Source organism: Astyanax mexicanus, chromosome 6, assembly GCF_023375975.1.
Source record: "Astyanax mexicanus isolate ESR-SI-001 chromosome 6, AstMex3_surface, whole genome shotgun sequence".
Lineage (NCBI taxonomy): Eukaryota > Metazoa > Chordata > Actinopteri > Characiformes > Acestrorhamphidae > Astyanax > Astyanax mexicanus.
The window spans coordinates 51,374,394-51,388,008 of NC_064413.1; the positions used below are offsets into that span (position 1 = coordinate 51,374,394).

The window sequence follows — 13,615 nt, forward strand, 5'->3', positions numbered from 1 at the left end:
CACTCGGAGGAAAGCGCAGCGACTCGGTTCTGATACATCAGCTCACAGACGCAGCTTTGTGCTGATCGAGCAAGGCCAATTGTGCTCTCTCAGGGCTCTGGCTGTTGATGGCAAGCTACATGACCCGGATTCGAAACGAACAGTGATCTCCCAATCATAGTGGCAGCGCTTTAGACTGTTGGACCACTCGGAGCCCCATTTTAAATACATTTTGACTAATATATCAGATTACTTATGTCAGATTTTGGCTCACAGATTTCAGATAGGAGTCCAGACTGCTTCATTTTATCCATCAAGCTAAATACCAGCTAGTCACCAGTAACGAGCACTGTCAGCTCACCCACAAACAAACGAGCTTCTCACATAAAAACATGACTCGACTCAGAACTGGCTTATTAATCCACTGATGAGGCCATTCAGGGAAAAACAGCAATCACCATTAACACGCCTGAACACATTTAACAAGCTCATTCTACCTACAGCAACACAAGACAGATTCCCAGCTCATCCCAGCCTATCAGCTTCCTCCATCACTCCAAGGACGTGAGAATGAAGTGAGCAGCCTCCAGTTCCTCCCGGCCTGGCCCACAGCTCAGACGGATGGAGGAAATACATCTCCAGGTGTCTGAGCGATTCGTATCTTCAATAAGTCAATGGGAGCCGTCTCGGTGATCGATCACCGCAAACGCCTTTTTCCCAAACAAACTGTTATTGTTCTCTAATCTGCTCCTGCATTTATCTGACGTTTAAAAAATAGGCCTGCTGGGATGAGTTATCCTCTCCTGACAGTCTCATTGAGAATGCAGAGGAAAAAAAAGACAAAGCATATTGAAAAACTTCTATTTTACAGGTATATCAGATGTATAGCAGCAGGCGGGGTGTTGAGTATTATTGCAGCTGTCTGAAGTGGGATGTAGTGTACAGTAAGTCTGAATTATAGAGGCAAATCACATTATTATAACCAGTGATGTAATACTGTAGCTACATTGTACAAAATAAGCTGATTACTGATTACACGTTACACGTACTTTATGGAATACTTGATTTTAAAAGTAACTAAGTTACATTTAGTTGCCGAAAACTCACTTTTTTGGATGCTTCGCTCCACCTTTGGGACTTCTGTAAGTGGGCCGCTGTGACTGTGACAAATGTTTATTTAAAATTGATGTTGTGTTTTTGAAACTAGGTCGTACTTTATTGCAGCACAGAGTGAACAACCAACCTTGATATTGATCTTTAACTGATACAAACTCAGAACATTTTGTATTTTTGTATTTCCAGCTAGAAAACGTGCTTCTCTCTCCTCCCTGCAGTGTTTGTGTCGCTGCATGGTGTATCTTGTGTGTCGCATAGGCCAGATGTAACTCACCGAGACACAAGGAGACAGTAGGAACACACTGTAGTGAATCTGCAGTAATGTTCTGTGTTTACTGACTGCTAATAAATGCAGAGTAGAAGACAAACGTGTGATCAGGGGAGACTATAGGGAGAACTGGGCGAGAAAGTGCAGGGTTTCTGTGTGTGTGTGTGTGTGTGTGAGGTGGAGAGAGAGGGAGGCTTGCCATGTGTGTGTGTGTGTGTGTGTGTGTGAGAGGTGTAGAGAAAGGGAGGCTCGCTGTGTGAGTGTGTGTGTGTGTGTGAGAGAGGTGTAGAGAAAGGGAGGCTCACTGTGTGAGTGTGTGTGTGTGTGTGTGTGTGTGCGTGTGAGAGAGAGGTGTAGAGAAAGGGAGGCTCACTGTGTGAGTGTGTGTGTGTGTGTGTGTGTGAGAGAGAGGTGTAGAGAAAGGGAGGCTCACTGTGTGAGTGTGTGTGTGAGTGTGTGTGTGCGTGTGAGAGAGAGGTGTAGAGAAAGGGAGGCTCACTGTGTGAGTATGTGTGTGTGAGTGTGTGTGTGCGTGTGAGAGAGAGGTGTAGAGAAAGGGAGGCTCGCTGTGTGAGTGTGTGTGTGTGTGTGTGTGTGAGAGAGAGGTGTAGAGAAAGGGAGGCTCGCTGTGTGAGTGTGTGTGTGTGTGTGTGTGTGTGTGAGAGAGGTGTAGAGAAAGGGAGGCTCACTGTGTGAGTATGTGTGTGTGAGTGTGTGTGTGCGTGTGAGAGAGAGGTGTAGAGAAAGGGAGGCTCGCTGTGTGAGTGTGTGTGTGTGTGTGTGTGTGTGTGTGAGAGAGAGGTGTAGAGAAAGGGAGGCTCGCTGTGTGAGTGTGTGTGTGTGTGTGCGTGTGCGTGTGAGAGAGAGGTGTAGAGAAAGGGAGGCTCGCTGTGTGAGTGTGTGTGTGTGTGTGTGTGTGTGAGGTGGAGAGAGAGGGAGGCTTGCCATGTGTGTGTGTGTGTGTGTGTGTGTGTGTGAGAGGTGTAGAGAAAGGGAGGCTTGCTGTGTGAGTGTGTGTGTGTGTGAGAGGTGTAGAGAAAGGGAGGCTTGCTGTGTGAGTGTGTGTGTGTGTGTGTGTGTGTGTGTGTGAGAGAGAGGTGTAGAGAAAGGGAGGCTCGCTGTGTGAGTGTGTGAGTGTGTGTGTGTGTGAGAGAGAGGTGTAGAGAAAGGGAGGCTCGCTGTGTGAGTGTGTGAGTGTGTGTGTGTGTGAGAGAGAGAGGTGTAGAGAAAGGGAGGCTCGCTGTGTGAGTGTGTGTGTGTGTGTGTGTGAGGTGGAGAGAGAGGGAGGCTTGCTATGTGTGTGTGTGTGTGTGTGTGTGTGTGAGAGGTGTAGAGAAAGGGAGGCTTGCTGTGTGAGTGTGTGTGTGCGTGTGAGAGAGAGGGAGGCTTGCCATGTGTGTGTGTGTGTGTGTGTGAGAGGTGTAGAGAAAGGGAGGCTCGCTGTGTGAGTGTGTGTGTGTGAGAGAGGTGGTGAGAGCGTAGAGTCTCTGTGTGTGTGTGTGTGTGTGATTGGACATAGTAATGAGTTAGATTACTCGTTGCTGAAAAAAATGGGTAGATTAGAGTAATTTACATCACTGACATCACTTCCTTGTTTCTACACTCCTTACTCTGTCCAACACTGTTGTGCTGCCCACTGGGTGGATGCCAGTGTTTTTGGATGCTTCCGTGTCTATGTTACCTTCTGGCTCCCTACCTTTAGTTAGGCTGTTATATTCACTATATATTTAGATTCTGTATCTGTATAGGTCCTGTATCTGTTTCTCTATATACTTTATTATCATCTTTTCTCCCTGTTCTTCAGTGGTCTATAGTTAAACAGTGTAAATGACCCACTCACTTCATCAAGCACTTCCAGGATTGCTAGATCATCCGCATCATCCAGGGACTGGCCGTCAGATTTCATGTTGCTGCCTTTTTTAGTGTGGATCCTCTCATGCCTGAAACACACAGATTAAACATTATAACATCAAAAAAATTGTTTAGATATCTACAGAACTTCTCGCCTCTAATTTAATATCTACATTAAGATCTTTAGTTTGAGTGTAACCCTTCCGCATGGAACAGAGTTACAAGAGGAAGGGATAAAATCATCCCCCTAAGAATGATGGTGCAGGTGATGAAGCAATTAATAATTACTGTCCATTCCTTAATTCTTCTGTGATGGGGGCTAAAAAATTTGCTTTTATTTATCCATTCCACCTGCTACAGTATGTTGCACCATTTAAGGTGGAATGGAAGCTCAAGTTAGCTCATTAGATAGCTACTAAATGACTGAGATTAACTACTATTACTATATTGTTTAACGCTTGTTAGAAAGAAAATGGCCATAAAACATTGAAACTACACATTAAAGGAGAACTGGTCTTTAAAAGTGGTTTGTAATAAGCTTATTGTGCACTTTTAAAGTTAACAAATGTCTCGATTTAAATGTCAGGGCTCTCCAGATTCCACCAAAGAGGAGTGGAGCTACTTTGAATCTGGACAACAGTGTAAAAAGTGATTTATTGGGGCAAATTATGCCCCGAAGCGGCCGTTGTACAGAGTGCTGGGCAAAAAGCACTAAATTACTAGATCTCAGAAAGCTGTAGGATAGTAGAGGTTCCCCAGTTTCCTTTATACTATGGTAATATAGAGGTTTTGGTCATTTTTAACGAGGAACATACTTAAATTTTGTAAGTTGTAAGGTGTTATCTCGTGAGTAAGGTGCTACACTAATAAAGCATTCTGTTGTGCAGGGATTAACCATTCCACAATTCACCATGTCCAGTACCAATCCAAATTGTTGGGTCCCCACACCTCTCTTCTCATCCAGTGTGTTTTTTTTTTTTTTTTTTTTTAATGACTTTTTTTTACATTGTTAATTTAATACTGAAGACTATATTAAAGCTATACAGGAACACATTAGTCTGTATTAGTCTGTATGTTTTATATTTTAGATTATATTTATATACATTTAATGCAGGAGACCCCACATGCATTTCTCAGAGGCTAGAACAGTGTTTTTAAGCTTCCCGTGAAACATGATAAAAGTCATGAGACATGACACAAGTTCCTTTCCCATCATTTTGTGGCATGTCAGTATAGCTAATAGCCATCACAGAATAACAATGTTAATATTTTCCGGCCAAATCAGAGTTTCCAGGCTATTTTAGACTTAAAAAATGAATTATACGTCAGATTAGTACAAAACTAAACTAAAAAAAGATATTGTGTTAGTTTGGTGTGTTAGTTAAACATAATTGATATAATTTTGATAGTATAACAACGTTTTGTGATAAAAAAAAATCAAAGCTAAGTGATTATGCCAGCTTGTCATGATTTGTAGACCATTTCAAACAATTTAACTGTCAAATCAATGTAAAAATTATTTAAAAAGTACATACCATGAATCAACAGACACAGTTAGTACACTACAGCTACTACAGCACAGAACTACGCCCAGCTACACATCTTCTACATCTTCTACACCTTCTACAGTACTGCTCCAGTGATTTATAAAAAGCGCTATTCTACTGTTCAATGATACCGGTGTGTTCTCCTACCTGTCCTCACTCTCTCTCCTCTCAGTCTTTCCATGATGGCTTAAAACAACAGAAATAACGTGAGCATCTCAGAAATGCAGTGTGACACTGAGCTTCTGAGCTTTCAGAAGCCTGAACTTTAAACTAGTCACACAGAATTGAAGCCTTTTGTGCTGCAGCGAAGGCGTGCCAGTCCCAGAGACCGGACACCATTCATTCATACAGACCATCAGCATTATCCAACTGTTCTGTACCAGAAATAGAATGAGGGGAGTTACTCTGGAGTTCTTTTTCAGGAAATGGAAAATTTTAGTGGTTTACAGAACTTACAGTACCCTTTATTGCTCACCCGTTGAACTCGTAGAACTTTGGTGTTCCTCAATCACTCTTCCATGGCCACAAGGTGTTTAATAAAATGCAGCTAGCAGCTAGGCATGCTGGGACTGCTTCTACAATCATTAGTGTGGGAATGGGTGTCAGGCTCTCAGGAGCTCAGTGAACTCCAGCACTGTGGAACCGTGATAGGATGCAGGACCTGTGCAACAACTGTGCAAAGTGCAATCATGAAATTTCCTTATTACTCACTACTAAATATTCTACAGCCAACTGTCAGTGATATTATAACACAGTGGAAGAGACTGGGAACAATAGCAACTCTGTGCTCTGTCAGTGTAAAATAACAGAGCGGATGCTGAGGAACATAGTGCACAGAGTTTACCAACTTTCTGCAGAGTCACTAGATCACTACACACCTCCAAACTTCATGTAGCTTCAGAGTCATCAATCACTACACACCTCCAAACTTCATGTAGCTTCAGAGTCATCAATCACTACACACCTCCAAACTTCATGTAGCTTCAGAGTTCATCAATCACTACACACCTCCAAACTTCATGTAGCTTCAGAGTCATCAATCACTACACACCTCCAAACTTCATGTAGCTTCAGAGTTCATCAATCACTACACACCTCCAAACTTCATGTAGCTTCAGAGTTCATCAATCACTACACACCTCCAAACTTCATGTAGCTTCAGAGTTCATCAATCACTACACACCTCCATACTTCATGTAGCTTCAGAGTCATCAATCACTACACACCTCCAAACTTCATGTAGCTTCAGAGTCATCAATCACTACACACCTCCAAACTTCATGTAGCTTCAGAGTTCATCATTACACACCTCCAAACTTCATGTAGCTTCAGAGTTCATCAATCACTACACACCTCCATACTTCATGTAGCTTCAGAGTCATCAATCACTACACACCTCCAAACTTCATGTAGCTTCAGAGTTCATCAATCACTACACACCTCCAAACTTCATGTAGCTTCAGAGTTCATCAATCACTACACACCTCCAAACTTCATGTAGCTTCAGAGTTCATCATCACTACACACCACCAAACTTCATGTAGCTTCAGATTACCTCAGGAACAGTAGAGTGTAGAGAGACTCGTGGAATAGAGAGTTTTCATGGCCAAGCTGCTTCATCCAACCCTCACATCACCAAACACAGTGCAAGGTGTTTGGATACAGTGGTATAAAGCAAGTCTTCACTGGATCCTAGAGCAGGTTCTCTGGAGTGAATAGTGAATTTACGCTTCTTCTTCTAGCAATCCAATGGACGAGTCTGGGTTTGGTGGTTGCCAAATGAAACAATATTTGTCTGACTGAATTGTGTAAAGTGTAAAGTTTGGTAGAGGGGGGATTATGGTGTGGGGTTGTTTTTCAAGATCTTGAGCAGTTTAAGAGATTCTGGACAATTTTATGTGTCCAACTGTGTGTTCCAACATGATTGTGCACAAAGCAAGGTTCATAGAAACATGAATGAGCGAGTTTGCTGTGGAAGAACTTGACTGGCCTGCACAGAGTCCTGACTTCAACCTGATAGAACACCTTTGGTATAAATTACAGTGGAGACTGTGAGCCACACATTCTTGTATAACATCAACATCTGACCTTACACATGAGCTTCTGGAAGAATAGTTAAAAAATAACCACATAATTCTCATAAACATCATAATTCAAAACCCAATGTATTAAGAATAGGGAATAGTTTTGGCAATATAGTGTATACATGTCAATTATTGACTGGATTAGGGTCCACGATGGGACTAGAAGGGTTAAACATGGACCCTATTAGGGTTGTACAGTAAACATGGGGCCTAGATGGCCCAATGCCCACCTGGAATTCACATCGACTACAGTCCACCTATGTGACCCCGTATATAGTTGCAAGTTGCAACAGTATGTGAACCCATTGGGATTATACTTGGATTTCTGCATAAATTGGTCATTAAATGTGTTCTGATCTACAAGAAAATACACCTTCTGGAGAGTCCTGACCTCAACCCATTTGAGATGCTGTGACATGACCTCAAGAGAGCGATCAATTCACACCAGACATCACACTGAAACAGTTTAGTGAAGAAGAATGCTCCAAAATTCCTCTTGACTGTTGTTCAGGTCTGACCCGCAACTACAGGAAATGTCTGGTTGAGGTTTTTGCTGCCAAAAGTTTTGAGTTTGCTGTTTTTAGGAAGAGCTCTCAGAAGATCTACGTTCAAGATTTGTTGACTTGCATTAAGCTGGAAAGGGTTGCAACATGTCTTTAAAAGCCTTGATGTTTATAAGTCTACGGTAAGACAGACGCTCTACAAATGGAGAAAGTTTAGGACTGTTGCTACTCTTCCTAGGTGTGGTAAAGTCCTGTAAAGATGACTGCAAGAGCACAGCACAGAATGACCAATGAGGTGAGGAAGAATCCCAGAGTGTCACCTAAGGACTTACAGAAATCTCTGGCACATGCTAACATATTTGTTGAAAAATCTACAACAATTAGAAAAACATTAAAGACAAATGGAGTTTATGGGAGGACACCACGGAGGAATTTACGTTTGGTTGAGGTTATTGCAGCTAAAGGAGGGTCAACCAGTTATTAAATCCAAAGGTTCACATACTCCCCCCCCCCCTCACTGTGAATGTTAACATGTTGTGTTCAATAAAACCAGGCAAAAATATATATTTTTGTGTGGTATTAGTTTAAGAAGACGGTTTGTCTATTGTTGGGGCTTAGATGAAGATCAGAACATATTAATTAACCAATTTATGCAGAAATCCAAGTATAATCCCGAAGGGTTCACATACTTTTTTTATGCAACTGTATACATGTTGGCTGGGAAGGTCTGCAAGTTACTACCATTCTGCCACATCCAGAGTTGAGTTATTTAATTGTTAATCTCTGCTCAGAGTGCATTTTCTAATCGAGCTCTGAATCTGGATTCAAGCGTTCCCAGTGGTTCAGTAAGTACCTGGTTTTCTCGATGATTCCCATCTGCTGGTTGAGGTCGATGAGCTCCATCAGCTGCTTCTGCAGCGTCTTCTCTCGGCCTGAGATCTGTCTGATGAAGCCATGCTGGAGGAGATCCTGAACGTTCGGCCGCAGCTCAAAGTCCTTTATTAAACACCTGGATCAACCAGTCACACACACATACACACATATACACACACACATATATACACACACACACAGCATATGTGATCTTACCGATAGAGAGTGTAAGCTTGTATCAGGAGTGAAGAATATTAAATACTATATTAAATCTGAAATATTGCACTTCATATCAGCCAACAATCTCAAGCACAAACACTCAGCCTGAATCCACAGGGTTCACTCACTTGCAGATGAAATCGTTGAAAAGATCAGACCAGATCTCGGGCTGGTGTAGGGTCGGAGGAGGATTTCTGTTTGGGGAGAAAGAGAGAGAGATATGAGATAAGAGAAAAGATACAGACAACCGAAATGTTATATTCACAGTAGAGAAGAGGAAGATTCTAAGATGTAAATGTAAATATATATATATAGTGTGTAAATCTTAACATTTACCTTACTTCACTATGGAAATTTACAGAAATATAGGTTAAACTTCATTTAAAGGCTATCTAGTAGGGGTGTGATGAGATCTCGTGGCTCAAGATCTCCTGAGATTAAAATGTGACGATATTTCTTGTCAAGCTTAAACCTGTCTCACGGGAAAAAAAAACAGTTTAGTGTGGACTTTTTAAGAGTGATCTGGCAACACAGTAGAGATAGCGATAGAGTATGGTGGCTGAGCAGTGAGAGCAGCTCTCAGCAGAAGAGGAAAATTCAGGTATTTGAATAGAAGATGCTTCTGCTACTTTTAAGTTGTATGTCTGGCTGCATTTTGGCTCCAGTGGAAACAATAAACGGTAACAGAGTGACCAACAAGACACAAACCATATGTAAATACTGTAAATAAATCCTACACGTGACTGTTTCATAGACAGCTGTACTAATCCCTTAGCTCTGTACTGTATTTAAAAAATGTTCTGTCTCTGTTTGCACTTAAAGCATAGTCTTAATCTAACTGGTAAATTACAAGAGATTTGTGAGGAAAAAACACAAACCATAGGCTTAATATGACTGGTTATGGTTTGCACTTATTTGCACTATATAAGAGACCTAGAAATGTTTTTTTTTTTGTATTTATTTTTTCTTATTCTTATTTCTTATTTCTTAAACCAGTCTGTTAAGTTTGCGTTATATGATTTTGTCAAATAAAACTCTAGTTTTTAATTTTTAATTTTTAATTTGAATTGTTTTAACTTTTCTTTAAAATTGTATTTTTAAATCTCGTCTCGTCTCCTTCTCGTGAACCCAGTATCGTGTTTCGTCTTGTCTTGTGATACCCCTACTATCTACAGTACATAGAGGCTTTATAAAACATTCATATGCACTGGATAATATACAGTAATTATTCAGCAATATACAAAGACTCATGTTATTGCCCACAACTTGACATAAGATCTATGAATGATTTTTAGATCCTATGATTATAAGTGATTACACATTTCCCATTCATAACAACTTTATTAAGCAGAAATCAGTAAGTTAAATAAATGTTAAGGCAGGACTCTCTGGTGACGGTGGCAGAAAAGAAGACCATGATGGCCATCCATCCATCCATCCATCCATCCATCCACCCACCCATCCATCCATTCATCCATTAATCCATGCATCCATCCATCTATTTATCATTACTCAACTACACTGAACAAAAAAGGATGAGTAAAATTGACTTAAAAAAAACTTTTGTAACTTTCTGCATTTGCTTTTTTTAGATAAATTTAAGTATCAATGCACTCTTTTAGTAAATGTGTTGAGACAGTATAATATGTGTGTTTTAACTAAAAATATTTACATTTTAGGAATTATAATATATTATGTATCATAAATGATTTGAGAAATATTGTATAAATTACGTAATTGTAATTAGGTAATACTGTATGCAGAAATTAAGTAAAGTTTATTAAAAGAAAGGATTGACTGAAGTTCAGTTCAATTATTTACTCTATGTAACATTTAAGTCTTGAAACCGAGTTAAAGTTACTTTGAATTATCTGAAATCACATTTTAATTAAAAAAGCAAATGCAGAAAGTTGCGAAAGTTTTTTTTTAAAGTCAATTTTACGCATCATTTTTTTCAGTGTATAGAGCTATAATTCACTGTATACCTGTAACTCTACCTCTTCACAACTTTACAACTGATGCTCTCAAACACTTTAGTAAGAGACAAGAAATTCACAATTAATTAACTCTTGACCAGTTCAGCACAGCTGTTAACTGAAAGCCATTCTTCATAGTTCTTCATAGTTTGGATGATGTATTACTTAGTATTAATCTACAATGCTGATATATTTCTTTTATTTGCATTTAAAAATAAAGAAAAACACTGAATTTTAAGGGGTATCCAGAGAGATGTCTTGATTAAAGTCAGTGGTAAAACTGACAGAAATTAAAAATTAAAATTTCTGGTCAACATATTCTTTACTTATCTGCTGCTTTGCATACGACAAAACAAGCCAGACAACAAACCACTTTAGGTGGAAAGGGCTCCCCAAAAAAGCAGCTCAGTACCCTCAGCATTCAGATAAGCACACAGATAGACACTTAACTGCCCTCCTGAGGACCTGACAAGCCCACACTGCAGCCCAACAATCCAGCTAATTAGGCATAATTTAGTGTCCCGGTAAAGAGCCTTTTAGCAGCAGCAGCAGCAGCAGCCCAACCTCCAGCCAGACACTCCAGCCACTGCGTTCACCCCCCACCCCACCCCTCCTGTCAGTGACAGCGATTAATTATATTAATGGTGTTGGTGGGGGGGAAGGGGGGCATACATCTCCGCTTATCACACACTACACCCTGCAGAGACAGGGGTCTGACAGACGCTTAAAAAACGAGTTCTGTCGCACAAACGCTCAGACTATTAAACCGCTTTCTTATCAGGAGACCAAAAACACAAAAACACAGCGCAGAAAAAACAGAGAGCGGCTGGAAAACAAGGCCAGAGATTTGCAGCTGAAAGCAGAGTTTCTTTTAAAAGCGGCGCACAAAAAGGGTGTTTAGTATCCAGCTGATATGCGTTACTGTTTCACCAGCACTCTCCTTCCTTTCTTCTCCCTCCTTTCTCAGTTCTGACGCTATAGAACAGATATAATGAATATATATATATATATATATATATATATATATATATATATATATATATATATATATATATATATATATATAATGACTCACAGTCACTGGGTGTAGCATTAACTCTGAGCTTTTATTAACACCGCTCCACTCTCTACATTGGCTGTATTCGGAATGGCATACTACATACTACTCGCGTACTAAATCTGCCTAAAGCCAGTATGCAGTACACAGTATGTGACCAAACTGAGGATCTGTAGTGCACTACAGGTACCCGGATGGTATACTACTCCGCTCCGATTCCGCAGTGTGCATGGAGAGCTATCTTTGCGGTGTACTGCATCCCAACATGCATTGCGACTGGCTTCTCCAGCTCGCTTCAGAAAAAAACAAGATGGAGGCGAGTGCGAGAGATTTTTAAATTTTATAAATAAATATATATTTTAAATTAAGGGAATTATTTTGGAAAGTATTGGCTCACCGCTGTCGAGCCCCCTCCGCTGCCGCGGCCGAGTGCTGTCCGCCGCCGGGACTCTCCGCTGCCGCGCGTTCTCCGCGAGTGCGGACCCTCCGCTGCCGCGGCCGCGCGTTCTCCGCGGCGGGGACCCACCGCTGCCGCGACCGAGCGCTTTCCGCGGCCGGGACCCTCCGCTTCCGCGACCGAGCGCTTTCCGCGGCCGGGACAGCGGAGGGTCTCGACAGCGGTGAGCCATTACTTTCCTTGATGCAGTAAATTATTCCCTCAGCTTTAATAAATTATTCTGTTATTTTAATAAATGATTCCCTCAGTTTTAATAAATTATTCCCTCAGTTTTAATAAATTATTCTGTTACTTTAATAAAAAATTCCCTCAGTTTTAATAAATCGTTCTCTTTATTTAATAAATAATTACCTTTGTTTAATAAATTGTTCTGTTGATTTAATAAATAATTCCCTGTGTTTAAATACATATTTTTCTTTTAAATAAGGGAATTATTTGAATACAAATTAATAAAATTGTTTGATTTGTGTTGAGATTGTGTAAATATGAATGAGAGTTTGTTTAAATGTTTTCTTCTTGTTGGTACTTACATAGATGAAAATAGTAATCTACTAAAATAAATAGAAAAACATATTTAAATATAACTGGAACATACTTGGGTTGTGGGGGCTGCTGCTAATTGGTTGTTAGAATTGGGTTAGCTGCTAAACTCTAAAATAAAAGCAGCAATTGCTGTTCTGGACAGTATGCAGATCTCATTAGTTTTAATAATGAAAAGGTAGGACATTTTTCATGTTCTTTCTGTTTACAACTCACTCTGAGGAATTCGGAGCACTACAGAGCACTGACTGGTGTGTCACAGCAGGACCGTGTAGGGTACTACAATCAAAAGTGTTACAGTACCGAATACTACATACTGGGCAGCGTGTAGTATGCAGTACATACTAGTGCAGTATGCAGTACGCAGTATAGTAGTATGCCATTCCGAATACAGCCATTGTACATACACATCCAGGTACGTTCCTCAACTGTGTCCCACCAGATACCTGTACTATGCATAGGTTCCCATGCTCTCAGTACAGTAATTAGTAAGGTGGTAGATGTGTTGATAAATGTGGTGATAAATGAGGTGATGAATGTTGGGATGAGTGTGGTTATAAGTAAGGTGGTGAGTGTGTTGATAAATGTGGTGATTAATGAGATGATGAATGTTGGGATGAGTGAGGTGATGAGTGTGGTGATAATTGTGGTGATAAGGGAGGTGATGAATGTGGTTATGAGTGAGGTGATGAGTGTGGTGATAATTGTGGTGATAAGGGAGGTGATGAATGTGGTTCTAAGTGAGGTGATGAGAGTGGTTATAAGTGAGTAGATGAGTAAGGTGATGAGTGTGATGATAAGTGAGGTGATGAGTGCTGTGGGGATTAGTGTGATGAGTGCAGTGATGGATTTGGTGATGAGTGTGATGCTAAATGAGGTAAGGAATGTGGTGTCAAATTTGGTCATGCATGTGGTTTTGAGCGAGGTGATAAGTGTGGTGATAAGTGTGGTGTTGAGTGTGTTGATAAATTTGAGGATATATAAGGTGATGGATTTGGTGATGAGTGTGATGATAAATGTGGTGATAAATTAGGCGATGAATGTGGTTATGAGTGAGGTGATTAGTGCAGTGCAGTGTTGAGTGTTTTGATAAATTTGATGATATACAAGGTGATGAATGTGATAATAAGTGAGGTGATAAGTGT

The 13,615-nt window shown here is 40.5% G+C and overlaps 1 protein-coding gene across 3 annotated transcripts in view; it reads right to left on the bottom strand.

Annotated features, from left to right (window-relative positions):
- Positions 1-13,615, bottom strand: part of myo3a (myosin IIIA) — a 160,527-nt gene that overhangs the window by 65,961 nt on the left and 80,951 nt on the right. For all 3 annotated transcript variants that reach the window (XM_049480248.1, XM_049480247.1, XM_049480246.1), the window contains 4 exons: positions 8,569-8,634; positions 8,202-8,357; positions 4,909-4,947; positions 3,204-3,303 (listed from right to left, as the gene is read on the bottom strand). In XM_049480248.1, the coding sequence (XP_049336205.1) occupies positions 3,204-3,303; positions 4,909-4,947; positions 8,202-8,357; positions 8,569-8,634 (361 nt within the window). The remainder of the gene's footprint in view (positions 1-3,203; positions 3,304-4,908; positions 4,948-8,201; positions 8,358-8,568; positions 8,635-13,615) is intronic.